This window comes from Rattus norvegicus, chromosome 5 (genome assembly GCF_036323735.1).
Source record: "Rattus norvegicus strain BN/NHsdMcwi chromosome 5, GRCr8, whole genome shotgun sequence".
In the NCBI taxonomy this organism is placed as follows: Eukaryota; Metazoa; Chordata; class Mammalia; order Rodentia; family Muridae; genus Rattus; species Rattus norvegicus.
The window spans coordinates 84300430-84323780 of record NC_086023.1 but is presented as its reverse complement, the minus strand read 5'-3'; the positions used below and the strand labels follow the sequence as shown (position 1 = coordinate 84323780).

General features: G+C 39.3%; 1 protein-coding gene and 1 non-coding gene across 6 annotated transcripts in view; both read left to right on the top strand.

Moving 5' to 3' along the window:
* Astn2 (astrotactin 2) overlaps nucleotides 1-23351 on the top strand; it is a 986452-nt gene that overhangs the window by 435659 nt on the left and 527442 nt on the right. For 3 of the 5 annotated variants that reach the window (XM_017593112.3, NM_001271363.1, XM_017593109.3), the window contains 3 exons: nucleotides 9409-9493; nucleotides 10597-10671; nucleotides 11414-11551. In XM_017593112.3, the coding sequence (XP_017448601.1) occupies nucleotides 9409-9493; nucleotides 10597-10671; nucleotides 11414-11551 (298 nt within the window). The remainder of the gene's footprint in view (nucleotides 1-9408; nucleotides 9494-10596; nucleotides 10672-11413; nucleotides 11552-23351) is intronic. The other 2 variants (XM_063287034.1, XM_017593110.3) reach the window with 1 other exon arrangement.
* Rnu6-1015 (RNA, U6 small nuclear 1015) lies at nucleotides 1139-1245 on the top strand. The gene has a single exon (XR_005505319.1). It is a non-coding gene; the product is annotated as a U6 spliceosomal RNA (small nuclear RNA).

The window sequence follows — 23351 nt, the reverse complement described above, 5'->3', positions numbered from 1 at the left end:
ATGGGAGGAAAAGCCCTTGGTCCTACCAAGGTTAGACCCACAGTATAAGGGAATGTTGAGGGGCAGAAGGGGGGTGGATTTGGAGGGGAACACCCTTATAGAGGAAGAGGTGGGGGAGGGGATGGGGGCTTCTGGACAGGAAACCAGGAAAGGGAATAACATTTGAAATGCAAATAATGAAATATCCAATTAAAAAAGAAATTTTTAAAAAAGATAGCATTAGAAGCTATCTCATAGGGTCATTCGAGGGTAGGCATGAACTAGAAACAAGAATGCAGAGATTCTAACACTACTACTACCTTTCCACTGTCTTTCCATCCTCCACCATTATGATGATCTTATTCTTGTAGAAATACTCCTAGAAGATGTGTGTGTGTGTGTGTGTGTGTGTGTGTGTGTGTGTGTGTGTGTTTGTATGAGAGAGAGAGAGAGAGAGAGAGAGAGAGAGAGAGAGTTTTCTAGGCTCCTTTCTGTGATTCTTTGCACAACCTTTATTAACTCACACCACACTTGAAGATAGAAGAATGAATGGATTCATCATTAAATCCTAATCTCATCCATGCTAGCTTCAGGTAACCAGTAAAAAGAATCACAACCACAGGCATAATAAAGAAGTTTTAACTTTGGAACAGGTATAAAACAAAGTCTATGTGAGGAGGAGAAAAAATGGCATGTAGCATAGCAGGAAGTTTAAGAGGGGAGTTGTAGCCGTAGAGATGGAAGGCTATCAAATCATGGAGGAAATTCAGTAGCCCCTCCTAGTCCATAGCTCTTATGTTGCTCTCAGTGCTATCAGCAGGGATAATGACGTCATTTCTATTACGAGGGATGCCTATGTTCCCAGCAGTATAACAATTATTTATTGTGTTGTCTATGATACTTCCGATAAATAAAATTGGTTTGGCATGCTCATTTTCCCAAGAAGTATACCAATTTGCTGCTGGAGGGACAGCCCGGCAGTCAAGAAACTATGCACAGAGTACTTAAATATGGTTCCCAGAATCCAGTTCAGGAGACCCACACATGACTTTAGCTATAGCTCCAGGAATTTCTACAGCCTCTTCTGGCATGTGCAGATACTTGTGTGGAATGTACATACACAGTTTCAAGCATATGTACACATAAATGAAATAAATCTCTGCACTTATTTCAGAAGCAGATATACTAATATTAGAACAATAAAGAGAATATTATTATGGCCCAGGTGCAAGGATGGCACAAATTCATAAATCAAAGTATATTTTGCACCAGTTATTATGAAAGTTGCCAGTCAAAACACAACTGGGGGATTGGTAAAGGATCTTAAAGGCCCTCTGTAGTAAGTAGGAGGTAATAGTTGCCCCTTAGTCATGGCCTTCAAGCTTCTCAATATTATAGTCAAATCACTTTGAAGTTCCTTGAATAATTGTATTTGAACCTGAATACGTGTTTTAAAAAAAGAAAAAACAAAGGTAAAAAAAGAAAGGAAGGACGTAACCAGTATCAATCATACCAGATCAACCCATGCTAGTATAACCTCTAAGCACTAATTAAAATGACCTAGAAGGTCTCAGATAAATGAAAATGGAGGGTCAGCATGTAAAATGCAAGTTTACAATGTAGTCATCAGTGATTTTGAAATTAACAAGACTGAAATATTGTTGACATTGTAAAGAAAGAGCATATGTTAAAGACACCTGTTCAAAGCTGATCATCTATCAGTAAGGTGGCTCTCTGCATTCATAGAGAAACTAGATCTCAAGAAATAAGAGACCTGCCTCAGGTAGAAGAGCCATTTGCCTGACCAACATCTAAATAGAAAGTTTATAGAGAGCACCTAACAATACTCTGTTTAATCCTGCCATGTTTCTCAGTGAATCAACTCCAGCCCACATTCCTAAACACCTCAGTCATCCCTACTGACCCACTAACAGGGCAGATGTTGCCGTTAAGCAAAACCAGATAGATAGATAGATAGATAGATAGATAGATAGATAGATAGATAGATAGATCGACAGATAGATAGATGGTAGATAGGTTGTAGATAGATAGATAGACTGTTTTAAATCCCATAGTAGGAATCATTTCTGTTCCAGTACATCTGGGACATCACCTTCATATTTATTTGTATAACAGGACTCTCACAATGTCTCATAGTAGATGTATTCAGATATGAATACCAATTCTTTATTAGAGAACATATATCAAAGTTCTTGCATTATTTCTGTTGCTCATCCTGAATGGAACTGATTTTATACTACTTTCTATAACTGTAGAAATGAGTTACTTATAGTTAAAAAAAATGAGATTCCAAGACTTTTGGTAAAGACTCACAGCTGAAGTCACTATAGCCATTGTTATCCTTAACTCTAATTATAATTGTTATATCATTTAAAAGCAAAAACAGATTATGTGTAAGAGAGTCAAAATTTGGCCATGTTTCGAAGGGTGTTTTGGATCTGTGAGTTCTGCCTTCTCAGTTTACAGATGAGAAGACTGAAGGAGATGGAGAAAACATGATTTGCAGAGGGAACAACACCTTTAAATGTCATCCTTGAATGGCATTTGAATGACAATGGTTATATTGAAAGCAGCTGTAATCATCTCATACCTTTTAAATAATCACATTCCCACCTAAGTTTCCTTTGCCTCTCACTCTCTCAACTTCTGATTTCCCTTCCTTTGATCTCATCCTTCTACTAGCCAAGCTGTGCTTTTCTCAAGGGTTGGGACTAAGTCATCTTCAGGGGATGTTGAAATGCCTCAGTGAATAAGAGCATTTGCTGCACAATCATGAGGACTGGCATCCAGACCCCAGCACCAATATAACACAACAAACATCCCATTCACATCTGTAACACAAGCTCCAAAAGAGCAGAGATGGGAAACTTTTTGGGACTTGCTGGCTTTCACCTTATGTGAGAAACACATGAGCCCCCCAATAAAGAAAAAACTTGCATCATAGGAATAGGTAGAGTGATAGAAGAGAACACTCAATGCCCTCTTATAAGTTCTATATGTGAATATACCTGCACATACACATAAACATATACTCACATACCATAGTAAGAGGTTTGCAAGTATACCTCAAATAGCCCCATTCCTCAAGTGTCAGTGGAGGGCTTGTCCATAATTGGAACACTGTATTACACTCCCTCCCTTGATGGTCCAGGGAACACTGCAGAAGAAAGGGGCATGCAATGACATATGTCACTTGCATTCTATTACTCTATGCAACAATCTGGCCCTCAGTAATGCCATTGCTTCCTTACCACTTGATCCTGTACTTGATTCTGGGATAGATCACAGAGCCTCAGGGCAAAGAGATAATAGCTGCAGTCATATCAGGAAAGCATGACTTACTCCATACTCTGAGACACCAGGGAGTTACATTTCTAAGTACCAGGGACACAAAGAGTAAACAGGAAAGTGAACAGCCAGCAGCTTCCCTGGTCTGTGAGGATAAGTGATGGCTGAGCTGGGAGCAAGTGAAAGTGGAATCCTGAGAGGATGACTAGGAGGGAGGATGGCAGTCAGAAAGCCAGGCTGATGAAAAAGATTGTACGTCTCCAGTATCCTCCTAAGGCAACACAGCAGCCTTCCGCTGTGCCCCAAGTCGGTGTGTACCTCCTTACAGGGAATGCTGCAGGCAAGGAAGATAAGTGGCACCAGGCTTCTGGAAAGATGGGAGAGGGTCATGGAGATTGTCTCTTTGACATGCCAAACTCTATAGCTAAGAAACAAAAAACAAATAAACAAACAAAACTGTGGTGTCTTTAACTTTTCAAAGCGATACTTTGTGCTCAGTCTGTTTTTCTTCTACTAAAACAAGATTTCGAATGGGTCTCTCCCACTCAGGAGCAAGAGAAACTCAAGGATATGTAATAGTTTCAGCAACAATAAATGTGCCAAAGACTATGCTAAGGACTTAAAACTTCTGTCTCTTTAAATTCCCAGCTGATGCTTGGTCTCAATCACATTATACGTAAGTAAAAGGTCCCAGAGAGAGAAAAACTGTTAATACCACTTCTAGTAGCACAGGCAGGATTTGAATCAAGGACAGGAATCTTCCAGGGTCGAACACTTCACCAACCCATTGGCCATATGTAATTAAGGGAAGAGCACTGTTCACTTTGAAATGCTTTAGATTAAAAATAAAGTCCAGTTGTTCCTGAACAGTAGGGTTCTGTTGTTTCTGCATAAGAGTTTATGAAGAGGGGTTGGGGATTTAGCTCAGTGGTAGAGCACTTGCCTAGCAAGCGCAAGGCCCTGGGTTCAGTCCCCAGCTCCAAAAAAAAAAAAAAAAAAAGGAAAAAAAAAAGAAGAAAAGAAAAGAAAAAAAGAAAAAAGAAAAAAGAGTTTATGAAGAAAGGATGCATGTTACATGAAGTGAGAGCTCTGTAAGTAAGAAGTAAGAAGCAAGAGTAAATATATCACAGCCAACACAGCTCGTCTGCAGCTGGCAATACTGAGTTCTCGTAACTAGCATGATGGAAATTTGCTTAATTGAATTCCCTTATGGGAACTACTTTAATGAAGAGATTAAACATTTTTTAGGTCTGCATTATTAACCACACACAAATGTGTGTTTTTAATGTGCTTAAGGATATTTCAAATTCATTTTACCTTTTTTATAATACCTGCTTGGAAATGTAATATCCTTATTATAGGAAATTCAGAAATGTCAGAGGAGTAAAAAGGGTAAAAACTTCCTTAAAATGGTTTTAATATGCACTAAAGAATTATACTGCCAAGCCATCTAAAGTGCTCAGGTAGTTCTGGTAGACAAAAGCCTTTAGTCCTAACCTTGACTACCCCAGGGACTAGTCCAGGTATTTGGCAAAACTTCTTTAGTTTCTGAACCTTGGCTTCCTCTTCTGAAAAATGAAGGTGGAAAGATCTGAACTAAAGGGTCTTTAAGGGCTTTGTCTGCTCTGACGTATAATAGAATTCTATTTTGGACATTTCCTTAGTTCAAGTTCACAATGACTGCTTTGCTGGCAAATACCTGCCAGCAGTGGAACGTTTTTTTAACACTGCTATTCTAAATAAAATCATCTTGAATCCATGAGTATTATATTTATATGGTCATTAGTCCTTCCTTCCTTTATTTATTCTCTCATTCATTTCTTCCCTCTGTCTATTTATTCAGCAGTTAACCTGACCTACATCAGTTATTGGTCTACTTTATTATGCAATTATTTAAAACTGCAATTACAAAAAAAAAACAGAAAAAATCTAAAAACCATTAAGTTTAATGTGAAAAACAACCAAATAAAAAATTGACTCTCCCTCCTATGAATTGTATTTAGCATTTGGTCATTAAATACTTCCAAGGGTGTAGTGGCATAGTAGGTGTTGAGATGCAGCCCTAACAGAAGGTGAATTTTGTCTGTTAAGCGGAGTTCACACTAATGATGGATGCAAAGGTAAACAGGTGTTCCCAGTCAGCATGCTAACCTGTGTCCCAGCAGAGCTACTCTTGACAGCCTGTCATGCAGAGGCACAGTGGGAAAAAGTACCTACCCAGGGAAGGAGCAAATAACCCTTAACTTCTATCAAAGGCTTTTCCTCTGACAGGAAGGAAATGCTTTAGTTGCAAACAGAAGAGAATTTGCTGGATCAGCAAAATAGAAAAGGGAAGTCAATAAAGCCAATAGCCATGGCACTGATGGAGATGTTGCCAGAGACACCCACCCCACTGCTAAGAGCGATCATAGCCAAGACTGAAACAAATTGTCCAGAGAGCAGAGGTTAGGGATTTGGAGAGGCAAAGCAAATATCTAAATCTTGGTGTTCAGAGTTAATGAACATTTAATCCAACCTTCAACTTTGTACCTGGAAAAACTGTCCATAGAAGAAAAAGTAAGAAGAGAATACTTGTGTCTTTAGAAACTATGTGGGCATTACCAGGAGCCATCTTAGAATTAAAGCTGAAGTGGAGGAAAGGAATAGGTTGACCATTGACTCCTGTCTGCCTACGCTACAGCCTGTATTCTTCGCTACCTTCATCTGTTCTGTAAGATAGTGGCATTGCCGTCATCTCACTATCAGTGTAGGAGAAAAAACCGAGACCAAAGAGATAAAGCCAATTCTAACTACCCTGCTTCCCTAATCACACAACTAGACAGCATTAAAATCTGGTCTGTCTGCCTGCTCCCAACCCTGGGGGCTTTGCCTTCTGCCTACTTCCTATTCTCTAGGCAGCTCCATGGAAGCCCCTGGGGTGGCTGCTTCTCATTTGCGAGATACATATTTGTTGTATAGTGAGTGACAGTAATTAATGATCCATCTGAATCAAGGAAAAGTTGTTTAGTAAGCACACCAGGAGGAAAGAGAAAAATATAGCTGTGCCCTTTCACTGAACAAACTTCTCACTGTCACAATGATTCCCCGGTAGACATGGGCAGGGTGAATGAGCAAAGCCCTTTACCAAAGGATCACTGAGAGGCTAGGAGAAACCAAAGGAGCTCTCTCCTTGCTCACTGTAGCACGACTCCCTTTCCCTTTGCTAAGAGTAACTGTTTTACCTCCGCTAAAATCACGCTATGTTTTACCTCGCTATGAATCACGAGGTCTGTGTCTTTTGGCAGATCATAAATCAGTTTTGGGAGTCTCGAGGACAAATCCCGGGACTTTTAATCTTTAATATTAGACATGTTTAAAGTGGTGAATATTTCATGAAGGGTCTGTTGCATTTTAACACATCATTAGCAAGTCCTTACCCTCCCCCACTGGTAAATAACTGCTCTCCAAATTCAAGGCTCTCAGCCCTTTGAGTCAATTTTCCTTTCCTCCTGCAAGAACCAGTTTATTAGATCACACATACAACACACGCACTCAGTGGACCACCCCGAGTCTGATGGCTGCGGGAAGCTTACAGAAAACATAACTGCCTGCAAGAAGACCCCTGAATGATCTGCCACATGCTCACAAAAAAGGAAAAGGTGGATATCTCTATTCTGTTTCTCTGACTTTCAACCATCTTTTGAATATTTCCCTGATTTGTTCTCCGACTCAGTCTACGCTCTTAGTACCTTTTCATCCTGACAAATATTTATGAAATCCAGACTGTTTTTCAAATGCTTGCAAGATGCTGGCCACAAAAGGATTGAGACATGTTGTAATACATAGAAAGAGTTAAAGGTTTGCTTGTTCCTCTAAGAATGCTTGATGGAAGGTCAAATATATAACATTCCCTGTTGAAAAAAGGAAACTTAGTTGATAAACAAACGTTCTGAAACAAGTAGTTCTGGCAAGAGTTTCCAGCCTGTTACTACATAGAATCATGTTTATGTGGCTTACACAACATTTAAACACACACACACACACACACACACACACACACACACACACACACCAATCTACAGGATGTATGGTAGGTATAGATAGCTACCTGTAACCATGGTGACCTGATTTCAATATCCAAAATCCCATAGCTGAACAAAAGAATTGGCTAATTCCTGCAATTTCTCTGTGACTGCCACTATAAATAAACAAACGTAAAAATAATTAAAGACTTAATTCGTAATTTATATTTCATAGAGGTTGAGCTTGTTAGCATATTTACTTAGAGGTTAGAAATCCCCTTCAATGAAACAAGGACGACCAGAAGACTTGTTTTTCTGAAGTCCAATTGAAATACATCTACCTGCGTACCAGAGTTGATTTGTGGAATCTTAACAGTATCCTCAACTCTCAAATATGTTTTCTCAGTGTCTACTTGCTCCCAGCCTGTTCTCTGTCCCTCTCCCTCTCCCTCTCCCTCTCCCTCTCCCTCTCCCTCTCCCTCTCCCTCTCCCTCTCCCTCTCCCTCTCCCTCTCCCTCTTCCTTCCTCTCTCCTTCCCTCCCTCTCTCCCTCCCTCTCTTCCCCTCTCCCTCTCTCCCTTCCTTCCTTCTTTTCTTCTTCCTTTCCTTTTTTTTTTAATTTTCGAGGACACCCAAAATATGAAATGCTAAGAAAAATTAAAGGCTAAAACTGAAATGTCCCTAAATCATCCATGTTCAATTTTGCGTATCCCTCATCATGCTGTGAAAAGTTTGGATCAAGACAAACAGAATCTCTATGATTCACCAATAGATGGGAATGGTCAAACATCAATAGCCAGGAAATTTGTTAAACACAGATAATAGTTAATTGCTCATTGGACTACTATGATTGAGTACGGGGACTGATTCTTCTCTAGGCAGTAGGCTAAGCCTGGGCAGTTTCTAAATTTTCGGAGATGAATGTCACAGAATGATGATTCCACATACTGTTGGACTACCAAATTGTCCTTCTTTTTCAATGTAAGTATGGGTAATAGAGCCTAAGTCAAGTGCTTTACCATGGAGCTCTATCCCAAGCCATGCAAGTTTTTCAAAATTAGGTTTGGAGAGAATTGTGTGCCTCATTTCCATGGAGAATCACTCCATCGAGAGTACTGTATCCCCTAAATTTTTTATAGAATATATTTTTGGCATAACATCTGTCAACATTTTAGAAGTATACCTTTGGTGGAAAATAACGAATTTAACTTTAAAACTTCACACCTTCAGAAATGCACTGAGCAGCCGTCATAAGTATTTAGTGGAACCTTCTGAAAACTGTTGTAGAAGTCTGAACATTGGAAATAGACAAAGCATGCTAAAATGAACTTAGCCAACAAGGGGGGGGGGGACTTCGCACAGGGTTAACTGGTTGGAGGTCCTCAGACAAGTTCACCCAGACATGGTGTGCGAAAAAAACGAAGGAGTACAGTAGTGGGTAGTAGGTGGATACAAAGAAGGAAACACACAAGAGATAAAGGACAAGATTAGAGCAGAAGAAAAAGAAGAGAAAAAGGAGAGGTGAGGAAATGTAAACAAACAAGCAAACAAAAGAGGTAAACTATAGGTGAAATACATGTTCCAAAGAGAAAAGCAAAAGTTTCTTGAATGAGTTGGCACCATAGACACAAAGGAAAAAAGCAGGCTCATTGCATTGGAAAACATTTAATTTTCTACTTATACTTGTACAATACATATATAATATCATATTATATACATATATCTATATATACATATCAATATATATAATTGAATATATACATATATTTTGAAAATGGGCCCTTTGTCACTATTTGTCTATTTTCTGTTTTCCTTATCAACCTGTAAACCCCATTAGTCACTGAGTAATGCCTTTTTTCCCTTGTATCTGTAGTATAGAGCTGAGAGCTTTGGTTGAATGTGTTCAAAATGAATTGGATGAACAGATGAGTAGTTGAACAAAGAAATGAGCACATGCATAATTCTGTATTAACCACAATACTCAGTGGATCCTGAACAATTTTTTCATGAGTCCTTTCCCAAACTAGTAAGTTGATTACTTTTCCAGGAACACAAGGGGAAGAAGGAAAGAGCATATGTGTAGAGGTAATGTATCAAATCATTTTTCTTTTTGCTTCCAGGGGAGTGCAGTTGTCACGAAGGTTACGCCCCTGACCCAGTCCACAGACATCTATGTATCCGAAGTGACTGGGGTCAAAGTGAAGGGTGAGTGATACAGGACCTCTGTTCAGGGGAGTAAAACACATATTCATTTACATCCTGTTCTAGATTCTGCAGAGAATAAGAAAATACATAGTGTGCAGTCCTAAATGAGATCATCTTTTCTAAACGTCTTCCCATAGGCTCTAGAAGAGGGGCTAGAAAGAGTCTGAGAGCCAGAGGTAGTATATTACTACAAACAAAGGGTAACTTTCAGACACAACAGAATAGGTACCCATATGAGCTCACAGGAATGTTGATACTACATAAAGGACCTGAGCAAGGTCAAGCAAGATGAAGTAACAGCATGGAATGGGGAAATGTGGGCGTGAGGTCCCACCCACAGCTGAGGAGATATTAGCCTGCATGCAGAAAGCTTCTGATAATTTTCTTAAAAGGTATGACTCTTGGTAGATCAATCTCTCTGTCAGGCAGGTCTCATACCCAAGACTATTTGATCAACACAAATTAAACTTGATGGCTTGGGAAAGGGTGAGAGAGAGGGAGAGAGAGAACATGAAGTTGGGTGGGTGGGGAGGTGAGAGTAGAGATTAGATGAGTTAAATATTATCAAAATACATTATATGAGATTCTTCAATAGTTAATAAAATATTATTTTAAATATAAATCAAAGCATACTGTACATACTATACACATACTCATACATGCACATGCGTGCGCACGCGCGCACACACACACACACACACACACACACACACACACCACTCTGCATACATCCCAGTGAAGAGTGAAACATATTTCTTCTACTGAATCACACTTCAGTACTAGTGGCACATAACTGATGAAGCTTCTAGAGATGAAGCACTGATGCTTTACTCATACGCCGAAATAGGAAATAATCGATAAGTATGCCGAGGACAAATTGGGTTTTTGAACATGAACTCAGAAAGACAAGTGAACTTAATAAAAGTGTTGAGTCCTCTGTAAAGTGTCTACGTCATTCCTTTAAAATGTAGAAAGTCACCTCCATCAGTTGCTTCCATGAAGTATTACTGTGTAGCTTCTGTTTAACACTTTGGCTCCTACTGACTTCTGACTAATGCCATGTCTTGTCTTCTTGCCTTCCTTTTTCTGCATTATTTCCTCAGACCTTGGCCTTACACAACACTGGAGAGGGGTTATGATCTGGTGACAGGAGAGCAAGCCCCTGAAAAGATTCTCAGGTGAGTTGACAGTCTTACTGGGATATGATACTGGGGAAAGGAGAAAGGGCAGACAGAAGGTGTGTTTGTGCAGTCTTAGAATGTTGATCCAGAGTCTCGCTGAGTATAAAAGAACTCTCACTGGTACTGACGCAGCACCATGGCCCTGTTGCTATGGGAATCTGATTCCTGTTTGTCTGGTTTCTAGACTTAGAGTCTTGAACTAAAGAAGACATTACAGATTATTCCGTCTACCTACTTAAAAATATTTTACAACCCCAAACACTCTTCCTATTACCTCTACTTGCCAACTCTATGAAACTGTGGAAAACTTCTAAATTTAACCAGATAAAGGCACACACTGCATTAAGTAGCAGAACCAGGTGATGAAATGTTGGCTTAGAGTCCACATTCTTACCCTCTGTGCCCGACTGCTCCTTCTGACACTTTATGGAACTCCTGCTGTATATTGGCATTGCAGGCAAGAAAAGCTGCAGTAGTCCCTGTCTTCAGTGTCCACTCATTACTCATGAGAGGATAACAAGCAGGACAATGTAGTGCAAGAGCTGAATGATGAATAAACTTGAAAAGCAAACATCTGAATATGAGCAAATCCAGCTAATGCTGTGCCTTAGAGAATATAGAGAATTCAAGTTGGGTGGAAAGATAAGAAAATGCCCTATAAGGGAGGGGAAGAGGGCCCCCCTTTTCTTTTACTCTTTGCTTCCCGGGGAGTTCCCCAATGGAAACTCTTACATTGCAGGTCTACTTTCAGCTTGGGCCAAGGCCTCTGGCTTCCGGTCAGCAAAAGCTTCGTGGTTCCACCGGTGGAGCTGTCCATCAACCCCCTGGCAAGTTGCAAGACTGATGTACTCGTCACAGAAGACCCTGCAGATGTCAGGTAGGGAAGTCATCTTTAAGACTATGTAGTACTCTGTGTAGCTGTGGATGTCCTTCTCTTTTAGAACCACAAGCACTCTTGTGAAGGAAAGAGTTCAGTAATGTTGATAGAGGTCTAGAAGATGAAAAGAATGTTGTCGAATCCATCTGCTCTTAAATTTTCGAAGCACCTTCCATTGTTGTACAGCACTGGCTTGTATTCTGCCAGCTCTTCTTCTGGGATTTGATTTAGAAAAGAAAAAAGAAGAAAAAACTATTCATGGCTGATACATTATCTCACTCACTGTGCGATTTATCATGGATGAGTTTTTCATATAATCATTGTTAATTAGCAGTACTTTGGAGAATCTTGGAAGTTTAAAAAGGTGATCTATTTTCCATTGTGAAAATTACCTTCTGGAAAATCCAAAAGGTCCGAATGCCCAACCTGTCCAATCCTTTGATATTTACTCATGAAATGAATGTGACTGACTGCCTCTCTCCTTTCATGCTGTCTACCTTGCGAACAACTTCCTTGCAGACTTCCTCTCCTTCCTTCTAATTAGTGGCTTATACATTTTGCTGTCCCATTATGTGGTGCACATCTCAAGGTCAAAGAAAATAGCTTCTATAGCTTTGTAATCCCCAGTTCCTAGTACATATTGGACATCTACTAAATGTTTATTGATTTCATTAAGTCAAGGGTCTTAGATCTGATCCTATTACAAGTCTGGGTATTTCTGGTGTAGACTTATTTCTCTGTTTCCAATTTGACTAAAGGAAACCTTCTAGAAAGTATGACATAATGATAAATGAACTCTAGTCTAAGTTATAAAGGCAAGTTGCCTACAGCTTACTGATTTGTTAACTAAAATTAAACCCTGTCGCTGATGACTACCTGTGACCACTATCCTACTACTCAACAAGTGACAGAGGTTCTATGAATTGAACTGTAGTGAACATATTTTTGTTGTCTTCTGAGAAATTTTTGAGAGGCAACTTTCAATATCTCTATGAAAGGATGAGACTAACATGCTTTTCCAGGCTATGATTTTTTTTTAGAACAATGGTCTTTTAAAAAAGCAATATAATATTGGGGCTGAAGAGGTGGCTCAGCAGTTAAAAATACTTTCAATTCTTTAAGGGAACACAAGTTCAGTTGCAAACACCCACATTATGTGATTTACAGATAACTACATGGAACTACAAATTCAGAGGAATTCAATATCCTTTAGGGACTTCAAAAACAGATACATTCATTTGCATGTGCCAACACATATGTATACATAATTAAAAATTTTAAAGGAAATGTAAAAGCTTATTAAGGCAATAAATGAATAGCACTTGTAAAACATAGAAGCGAGTTATTAAAAACTAAAGAACATTGTGTAGATGTACCACATTTTTTTAATCCATTCTTCTGTTGAAGGGCAGCTGGGGTTTTTTCCAGCTTATAATAGCCAGAAATATTATAAATAAGGCTGCTATGAACATAGTGGAGCATGTGTCTTTGTTGTATGTTGGAGCATCTAGTTCTACTCGGCTATCAAAAAAAATGACTTCATGAAATTCATAGGCAAATGGAATGAACTAGAAAATATCATCCTGAGTGAGTTAACCCAATCACAGAAAAACACACTTGGTATGCACTCTTTGATAAGTGGACATTAGCCTAAAAGCTCAAATTACCCAAGATTCAATCTGTACACCACAGGAAGCTCAAGTAGAAGGATGACCAAAATGTGGATGCTTCTACTCCTTCATAAAAGGGAGAACAGAAATATCCATAGGAGGGGATATGGAGGCAAAGTTCAGACAAGAGATTAAAGGAACGGTCATTCAGAGCCTGCCCCACATGTGGCCCATATATATACAGCCACCAAAAGTGGATAAGATTGTTGAAGCTAAAAATGCATCCTGAGACTGGATATAGATCTCTCCTGAGAGACACATCCAGAGCATGTCCTGTACAGAGGTCAATGCTAGCAGCAAGCCACTGAACTGAGAACGGGACCTCCTTTGGGTTGAGGATTAGAGGAAGGATTGAAAGAGCTGAAGGAGTTTGCAACCCCATAAAAGCAACAATGCCAACCAACCAGAGCTTCCAGGGACTAAACCACTACCAAAAGACTATACATGGACTGACCCAGGGCTCCAACTGCATATGTGGCAGAGAATAGCCTTGTTGGGGCACCAGGGGAGGAGGAAGCCCTTGGTCCTGCCAAGGTTGTACCTCCAGTGCCGGTGAATGTTGGCCAGGGTGGGGGTGTATAAGGAGTGGTGGAAGTGGGGAACACCCATATGGGGGAGGGGAGGGAAGGGGGGGCTTATGGACAGGAAACCGGGAAAGGGAATAACATTTGAAATGTAAAAAAAGAAATATATCTAGCAAAAATTCATTTAAAAAAAGAACAAAAATAATTTTGAACATATAAATTCGTCATGATTTCTATCATTCTCATTGGTCTAAATGTAGAATTAGAGTAGATGGCGTTTGTGGAAAGCTTGTTAAAGACTCCGGGCATTGCATATAGCAAAAGTAGAACAAGGTGCATGGAATAGAACCTCTCTCAAGGAGTTCTAATGATCTCAGCTTACAATCCGTGAAAAGCACTCTGTTAACTTTCCACAAAGCTCTAGGTGGTTAACATTGTTCTTGTGATTTTATGAAGATATTTATGTCAAATGTTGCTGTGGGTGAACAGCCCATTTTTAGTGTGTAAGCAATATGATGCAGCCAATTCTTACTTTCTATGTGTCCAGTTCTTTGCCTGTTAAATGAAGAGAACATGCATTCTCCATCAAGTATATGAATAATAACTCATAGCCACTGATGGTACCCTGTGTACTAGACCATTTATTGATGCAACCATATTTAATCTTTATATCATCATGTCATGTAGCTAGGCTGTTATTTACATTTTATTTATAAAGATTAAGCAGGCAGAGAAAACATGAACTTAAGGCCTAGATTGTGTTCTTCTTTGGGAGTGATGAAGCCCAGTTTTGGCCTTTAATCGGCAAGAGCACACAAAGATTATAGTCTTATATGTGAAGTGGTTTGTACTAAGTTAGTGGAGTTTCCAAGCTACATTAATAAACCTTGTCTGACATAGCATTGCCCAGGCAAGCATATCACAGGCATTTAAAGAATTAATAAGTTCCAGTCAGGTAATCTGTTAGAAATCAATAAATAGTAGATCATAATTATAGATAGCCAATATCTCTGACATGGAATCACAGCAAAGAGAGTAGAATGACGACTGTGGCAATTGAAGCATAGTGGAGGCAGAAGTGCACATTACAGTAAGATTCCTGGAGTGACTTGAAGGGACTTTGTAAGTTTGGGCTGGGATACCAAAGCTGTGACAAATTTAAGGGGAAAGCATGAGACCTTTCACAACCTGATCCAGAGCAGCTGGGATGCACTGTGGTAGCTGAATTTACTGTAAGTAAAATTATCAATACAGGGTCAGCAAAAAAAAGGAACTAAATATTTTATATACGTATCACAGGAGTATAAATTAGCTTGACCACTGTAGGAATAGGTCAGGTAGTGTCCAATCAAGTTGAATGTACATATATTTAACTCATTGATTACAGAACTAAGTATGTATATAACAGAAACTTGTGTGTGTGTGTGTGTGTGTGTGTGTATAAAATAGTACTGAAGCACAAAATCCACACAAAAAAATATACATGCTGTAGAATAATTTATACTATTATGTTTACTAATTTGTAAAAGCCTTTGTATTACTTTGGGTGATGGAAGGTTAATGACTAAGGGCAGGGTGGAAGGCTTGTAATGATGAAGTTTGATATTTTCCTCATTGCTGGGCTTTTATAAGCATTTCCCCTAAATAGTCATCAAAGTACACATTGCTGCAAGAAGCCTTTATTTTGATTAAACATAAATTCAGTGTTTAAAGTTACAAATCTAGGAACCCAGCTGAACCAGCCCAGTGTACACTTTCATGCCATCGTCCTCTCACATTCTAGATTTTCTGTGGTACCGTTTATGCTTGAGGACATCGAGGATAGAAGAAATTTTGCTATTGCTTTGTTTTCTGTTTGTTTTTATTGTTTTGTTCTTATATTGCACAATAAAGAGAGAAGATTAAATAGTCTAATAAAGTGCTGAACTTGACAATGATTAGCTCTCTAGAGACAATAATTATCGTGCCTCCAATGTAGCATAATGGATTTTTTCCTCTTTTACTTTTTAATTCTTTTCTCTTTCCCTTGCAAAAAGGGTGCATCCAATTGATGCATTTTAAAAACAGCAGTGTCTTGGTGTTGAGTGCTTGCACTAATCTTTGTGTCTTAAGATTTAGGGAAGAATTTAAATGAGTCTGTGCAGTCTCCTGTGGTTTGTCATGCCTGTGGCTTTATGGATGTGGGCATCTCTATTGAATAAATAAAAAATCATGTATGGGTATTTAGAGACTTTTTTGAGAGGTGCAAAGGGGAGAACAAGTTGTTTTCAAAAGATAAAAAGAACATTGGATATTAAGTGTAAATTGTAGAAAAGGCTTGGCTGGGCAGAATTTGAAGTGAAAGGGAAAGATTTCAAGTTGGAGGGGTAAAGGGGCAAATGAAGAAAATTCTTTTCTGGAGGCCTCCTGTTCTTTAGTCTGCCCCAGCACGAAGCTACCGGCAATGAGAATTTCAGAACTGGAGACACTAATGATGCCAGCCACAAAGGTAGGGTAGCTAAATTTCACATGAATTCCTTTCTGCTCTTAAAAAGAATGAAAACAGCTTGTACCTGGTGCCTCTTGTGTGCCAGGCACAGTGCCAAGCACCCTAGTGTTACAGACAAGAATAAGGCTTACCTCTCCTGTCAGAAGTCTCATGGCTTAGCAAGGAATGTGGAACAAGAGGCTGACTTGAGAAAGAAAATAAAAGTTCCTTGTGGAGAGGGAACCATGGCAAACAACACTTCTTGCTGCACACTGAGGCCTTCTTCACAACTTTGCCTACAGCTGGATCTTCTTATAAGAGAAATGTGAGAATAGCTATTATAGTTAGAATAATAGTCATCCACAAAGCCCAGCATTTGGAGCTCCTCAGTGATTTTTCTATGATCTCAATCAATGAAAATGAAATTGTGAAGTGCTGTTAATTCCTGAACAATGTGGAAAGAATAATAGGACATCAGAATGCAAGCTAACGTTGCACACTTGGTGATCGTTTCCACATTGAGTTCTTTCTGAATAGAATTAAGAATTTCTTCTTGTTCTTTTGCTCTTTCAATTCCAAGCCCTGAGAATTTATTGAACTTATTATTTGGGGGGCTATGTAGCAGAGATACAAAATATAAGGCAAGAGTCTTGATGTATTAGATGAGGCAAAAGCCACAAACAAACAAAAAAGGTACATTGTGATATTCAATAAAGAGGGAAATTTCCAGATAGAAAGAAAGCACAAGGCTAAATATAATCAGACACATCTAGAGGTTAAAAGAGGATTTTGAAGATATGCAAATTTCTGCGTTAAATATTCAAGATGTCACTTGGTCACTCACTGGTCCAAGATTGCATGGATACCTGTTTGAAACACAGATTCTCACAATTCATCAACAACTTATTGACTGATATTCAAAGGTATAAGGTACTAATGTTTAAATCTTGTAAATACTGTTAGCGTTTATTAATTTAGAAAGGGGTTTTATAGATGTTATTAAGACTCTTTAACATATCCTGGATTTCCTGGCTTATGGGTATGACTGGAAACATTACAGCAAATGCTCTTATAAGAGAGAAGCAAAGGTTATTTGACACAAACAGAAGAAACAGTGTGAAAGAGTGAAATGTTAATGTTTTACAGTCATAAGCCAAGAAAAACAATAGCCAGCAGAACATAAAATCAAGACTACAGGCAGACAGACAGGCAGACAGACAGACAGACAGACACACACACACATATATACACACACACCATCTCTACAAGATGTGTCACCTTGACTTCAGACTAGCAATATTGATTTAAGTCTTCTCCTTTGTGTGATCTTTCCATAGCAAACACAGGAAACAGATTCCACCTACTGAATCTGTTATTATTTTGGAGATGAACCTACCTGTTTAATGGAGCCCATTTTTGGATGATTCAGCTACTAAGTGAAGTTTGAATCTAAGTGTACTAGGAAATGAAACAGAACAGAGTTTCCCTGCTCAACTAGAAAATAAAATATATGAGGGCTTGGCCACTTTAGAGTAGCCCTACCTCCTGGATAGTAGGTTAATACACTCTCAGATGTTACAAGGATTCATTAGTCCTATCTCTTTTCATCCATCCTTTCTGCTTTTAATCTGGTTTGCTTTGTCATGCATACCATTGTGATAAAGTCTAGACTTATAACCTGAGACACCTTGTCATAGTAAAGAGATATATATTTCTGCATGGCTCAATATGTCTGACATTGCAGTACTAACACCATCCCATGTAGCTCAGATAAGTCATGTCACTTGCCCAAGGCCACAGCCAGTAAATGTCAAAATCAGGATTTGAATCCTGGAAACCTGGACCCTTTGAACCATGCTCCTCATCTGTAGGCTTTGATGCTTTGGGCCAATCACATGGCCATAGTCGGTGTTTCAGATCAATGCTTGCAGGGGCAAACTGCTACACCCACCTTGTCCTGAATGACAAGTTCACTCTGTCAACCAAAATGTTAGAGAATTTAGCTTCATGAATTGTGATTGCAAGTAGTGTAGTCCCCAGGGAAAACTCAGAGCATGCCAAGTATGGGATCAAGAAAACACCACCAGTTTCTTACCCATAAACAATGGGCCTGAGGCTGGGGCTTTCACTTCAGTCTGATTTCAGTGGAGCAGAAAAAATGCATGAGAAATACTCTGGGAGAATATAAGACAAAACACTCGTGCTATTTTCTCCCACCTCTTTCTTTTTTTAGCTATAGACCACATAGACTAAAGGCACTGCCTTTAGTCACTATGTTCTGTAAATGGATCTTAAGCATACACATCCTGGGCATTTGCCTCTGTGGTAAACAATATACTAGCTCAAAAATTATAAAGAATAGCAAGGTAAGAGATGACAGACAGGGCATAGATTTTGGTAATAAAATACAAGCTGGTTGTGAGTTCTGGGTTCATAGCTTGGATTAAGTCAGTTTCCTATTCTGAAAAACCCCCTGGGTAGAAGCTAGTGGCCTCTTTCATATGATGATATATATTGGAAGGCTTAGATTTCACAGCATATGCAGTTGGTGTTCAGGGAGTGAGAAGAATATATATATATATATATATATATGTGTGTGTGTGTGTGTGTGTGTGTGTGTGTGTGTGTGTGTGTGTGTGTACCAATTTATGGCATTGGTCAAAGCAGAATCATGCAAGTCAAGACATTACATGGGGTTTGGAGTATTTGAGAAGTAGGTTCTGGTGGAAAAGCTTTTGACAAAGGGCTAATATCACTCAATAATCAAGAAACCTCTCTTTTATTGGAAGTGAACACAATTGAAAGTATGCTCTCATTTTTAATTGATATTTTTACTTATTCTTTGAAGATTTCATATATTTTACAATTTTCTTTGACTATATCCACCTCGCTAATTTCTAGTTCCCTCCAGGACCCCCTAGCACAGTGCTTCTTAACATGTGGGTCACAGCCCCTCTTCATGATGGAATGGCACTTTAAAAAAGGTTGCACAAGACCATCAGAAAACATTATGATTTATAATATTAGCAAATTATAGTTATGAAGTAGCAAAAACCTGACTCTATGGTTGAGGGGTCACGACAACGTGAGGAACTATATTATGGGTTTTTTTGCACTAGGGAGGTTGAGAACCACTGCCCTGGCATGACTTCTTCTGAACCTCATGCCCTTACTCTTACATAATTAATAACACATTGCATCCAATTAGCACTACCAAGAGTGGACGGCAAGAGACTAAACCCACAAATAAAAGTGACTTTTCCTCCCTCAGCAGTCATAAAATGGCAGTAATGCCTCAGATATGAGTGGGGCCTCAGAGCACAGCCCTCCACCAATGCTGGCACATTGACTGGTATGAGCTTCTACAAGTCTTGTGCAGGTAGCCCCAGGTGTTCAGAAGAGATCATTTCATGGATTTTCTCCTCACTTTCTAGCTCTTACATTCTTCCTTCTTCCATAATAGTCCCTGGACATTGGTTCCCTAATCTTTGTTTGGGAGAAGTTCATATGGATGGCCCCTCTCTGGCTGAGCACTTCGTCACTTACTTTCAGGACTTTGTACAGTTAGGAATCCTGTGTAAATCACTACACATGGCAAAGACATTTCTCTGTACAAGGTCAAGCTCAGCACCAAAACACTATGGGTAGAAAGAAAATTCTGTACAAGGCAGTTTGCCATCATGGCCATTGAGCAAAAAATCAGTAGAAGCCCCACACCCAGAGTTCAGGACTTCCTAGCCATGGGCATTTGAACAGGCTTATATTGCGTTACATGAAATCCCTCCTGGCCTATGTCTCAAATCCAATCAGAAAGTGGTTGGCTGCCCAAAGTCATTGTGTCTGTAATGCACCAATGAGTATAGCTTACCTATCAGGTACCGTTCTGGTTCAGACTATTCAAGTCTTCTTTCTCCTATCAGTGTGCATAGCACCTTATGACAATGTAAAAACTAGCCAGCAGGCAGAAAGTTTGTTAATCAGTTTGAGGTTGATTTCCCTCTTTCGACCAAAGTGGTATGCACTGTGATTTCAGAGATGTGGTCTTTTCATCTAGTTGGGCTGAGCAAGCAAGAGCAATGACAACATCCTATGTTGTTTTGCTGCCACTGGACCTCCCGTAACTCATAGGGAGGTATCCCATACATGAAAGTGAATTTGTATTTGCTGCCCCTTGAACTCATCAGACTTTTAGCAAGAAAGTATATTTATAGGCATGCATTTGTAGACAAGTTAGAGATGTATTTCTGCTTCTGTTGTGAGGCTGCTATGGGGCCAGAGGATTCTTGACCGATGAAATAAAAACTCAAGCTATCAGACTCCTCCCACCATTTATTTATCCCTCCCTTATCAGTTCTCCAAAAATCCTTTTCCTCTGAAGGCAAGAGATCTTTCATAACAGACTAATGAGTTTACAACTCCAAGATTAGAGTATTATGCAAAGTGAGTAGAACATACCTTCATGAAAACTGCATAGGCTTAATTTCTAGCTCTACCACTCACTAGCTAATGTCAGCCAAATTATTGAAGCCTTATTAGCCTTTGTTTCTTATCTATAAGTGGAAATAACAATCACAGTCATAACTTTGGATGTTCCTGAGACATAAACTAATCTTAATTACATACTTGTAAATAACAATGACCAGCTGTATCTGGTCATTGTGTCGTCTGTGTCTTGATCTGGCTAAACTTACAAGTATAAATTCTGTCTCCTTTCAACTAGTGGAATAGCCACTTTTATTTCCAGATGAGGAAGCAAATGGATTAAGTTCTGCACACAATATTACTTGAATAGTAAGTCAGTATTTTAGCTGAGACTGTCAATCTAGTGCTTCATTCTGGCTGCTGTGTTTGCACAGGAAATTCTCAGTAAAATAAGGGAACAGGGTTAGGGATTTTCATCTTTGTCTTACTGACCATTTGGTTATTGTGTGCAAGTGTTCTTTCTTAGTTTTTAGTTTTCAATTTTTAAGTTTTAAGGCATGTAGCTTGTATGCATACAGGTACATATGTGTGGAAATGCACATATATGTGCATGTGTGTGGAGGGTAGTGGACAACATGAAGTGCAGTTCCCCAGAAGCCATTACCCTGTTATTGAAACAGTCTTTCAATGGCTGAGTACTCACCGAGTAGGTTAAGCTGGTGAATGGGCACCGTGAATCTGCACTCACCACTCTGCTTGATGGCTTGTTTTTTGTTTTTGTTTTGTTTCAGTTTGGTTTGGGTTGGGTTTTCATTCGGGGATTTTTTGTTTGTTTGTTTGTTTTTATACTGAAGAGCAAAACTCAATTCCTTATGCTGTCCCTCTGACCGAAGGCATGCATCCTTTCTACAAATGTAAAATAAAATATAAATGGAGGAAAGAGATTGTAAGTAAATTAGGAGTCCCTTTGACAGTCAGCTTGGTTCATAGATTGCGGCATCTAAATTCTTCCTGTACCACCAGATTCCTCCCTAGTTTTGGAGGATAAAAGTTCCTCTACTAAAGTCTGTATATAGGCCCCCACACTTGCTACCACATGGATAGATTCTCGCCTCTCTTTCCCCTCCTTCCCCACTGCCTGTCATTCAGCCAGTGAGCCTGGAGACACATATATATTTTCCATTTTAGTTTAGTGATCATAATAAAACTGAAGTCTATTAGGATGAGTTTCTGCCCAGGCTCTGTAAATCTCTTCAAACACTTCGCAGCATGGGATTTCTGTTAGTCTTTGCCACAGGGGAAGCTGTACCATGCACCAATGGGCAGCCCAGGTGGAGGGCTCAAGACTCAGCCTCTGCTAAATGAAACTCAAATGGAGACTTTCGAATATAAATATTGAAGTGACCCAAGTTGGATAAAGGGGAACCAGTTAGCGAAGCTTCCATCTTAAATACAGGAAATGCTAAATTATTAAAATTTTAATAAATGTAATAATAAATATTTGATGTTGAATTATAGACGGCTCTGCAGTTACAGTGAAGCTGAGAAATGACTTGTTATATCTGCATTAGAAGTTAAATACTTTTCAAATGGGACTTGCAAGGCTGCTGCAAGATTCCACATCTTCAGACTAAAAGGAGACAGACATGAAAGTATTCACACTGGGCAAATACACTGGTAGTGAGGATTTGAGGAAAGCTTATGGTCATTCCTTATCGTCAGACCTATTTATTGACTGTAGATGAATATGTGGGAGAAGCCGTCAATGTCAAATGTCTTCCTCAGTTACTACCCATCTTATTTTTATGGAAAGAGTATCTTACTGAGCCTGAAGCTCACAGGATTTTCAGCATGCGCTGCTGCACTTGGTCCTTGTTGCTGTGCAGATTTTATATGGGCATTAGGTATCTAGCTCCTCCTTGCATGCTAAGTACTTTCTGAACTGAGCCATCTCCGCACACTGTAACATAATTTTAATCTTGTATTCCTTAACTGATAAGGAAGTTGACATCCTAAGGACTTAAGTGGAACAGTTGGAGGGAAAGCATTCAAAATGGAATGTAGCCTTCTGACCTCTGCTCAATCCATCACGCGGTAGGACCTCCCTCCATGCAGAGCACTTTTCTGCTTGATATAACTCAGAGTGATTTTAGTTTCAGGGGAAAACAACTTGGGTTGAATGACTTCAGTGAGACTTACACTGGAATGCTGTCCTAGGAGAGGCGAGAGATAAGCTCACAAGGAAGATGAGATAAAGATTAAGGGATTACATACTAAGATTCTGTCTTTCTTTCTCCATTTTTCTATTATGATGGCTTTAATCTCCCATACTATGCAAGTCATTCCTTCACATTCTATGCCACCTTCCAACTTGAAGGAGAGTGGTGGTAATACTTATGTATCATTAAATATGTGTGCTTCTTGCCACAAAGGAGTAATGGTTTTCTTGCATGAGATAAGTGTTATAGACTTTCAGGGAAGGTTTATTATTGGTCTAAAATGTGTTAAAGTACCCATGGCTTAATCATTTATCATGAAGTAACAGGACCACAAAGCAGAGACATTGGCAAAGGAGACAGACATCACCTCCCATGTTGACCAATCTCTCCCTGGTCTTCATATCAGTCTATCTTATAGGCTGGAGTAAATCAGAAATAGTAGATATCAGACGTCCCTCATATCAACTGAGATAAATAAGTAGGCACTGCCTCAAATGT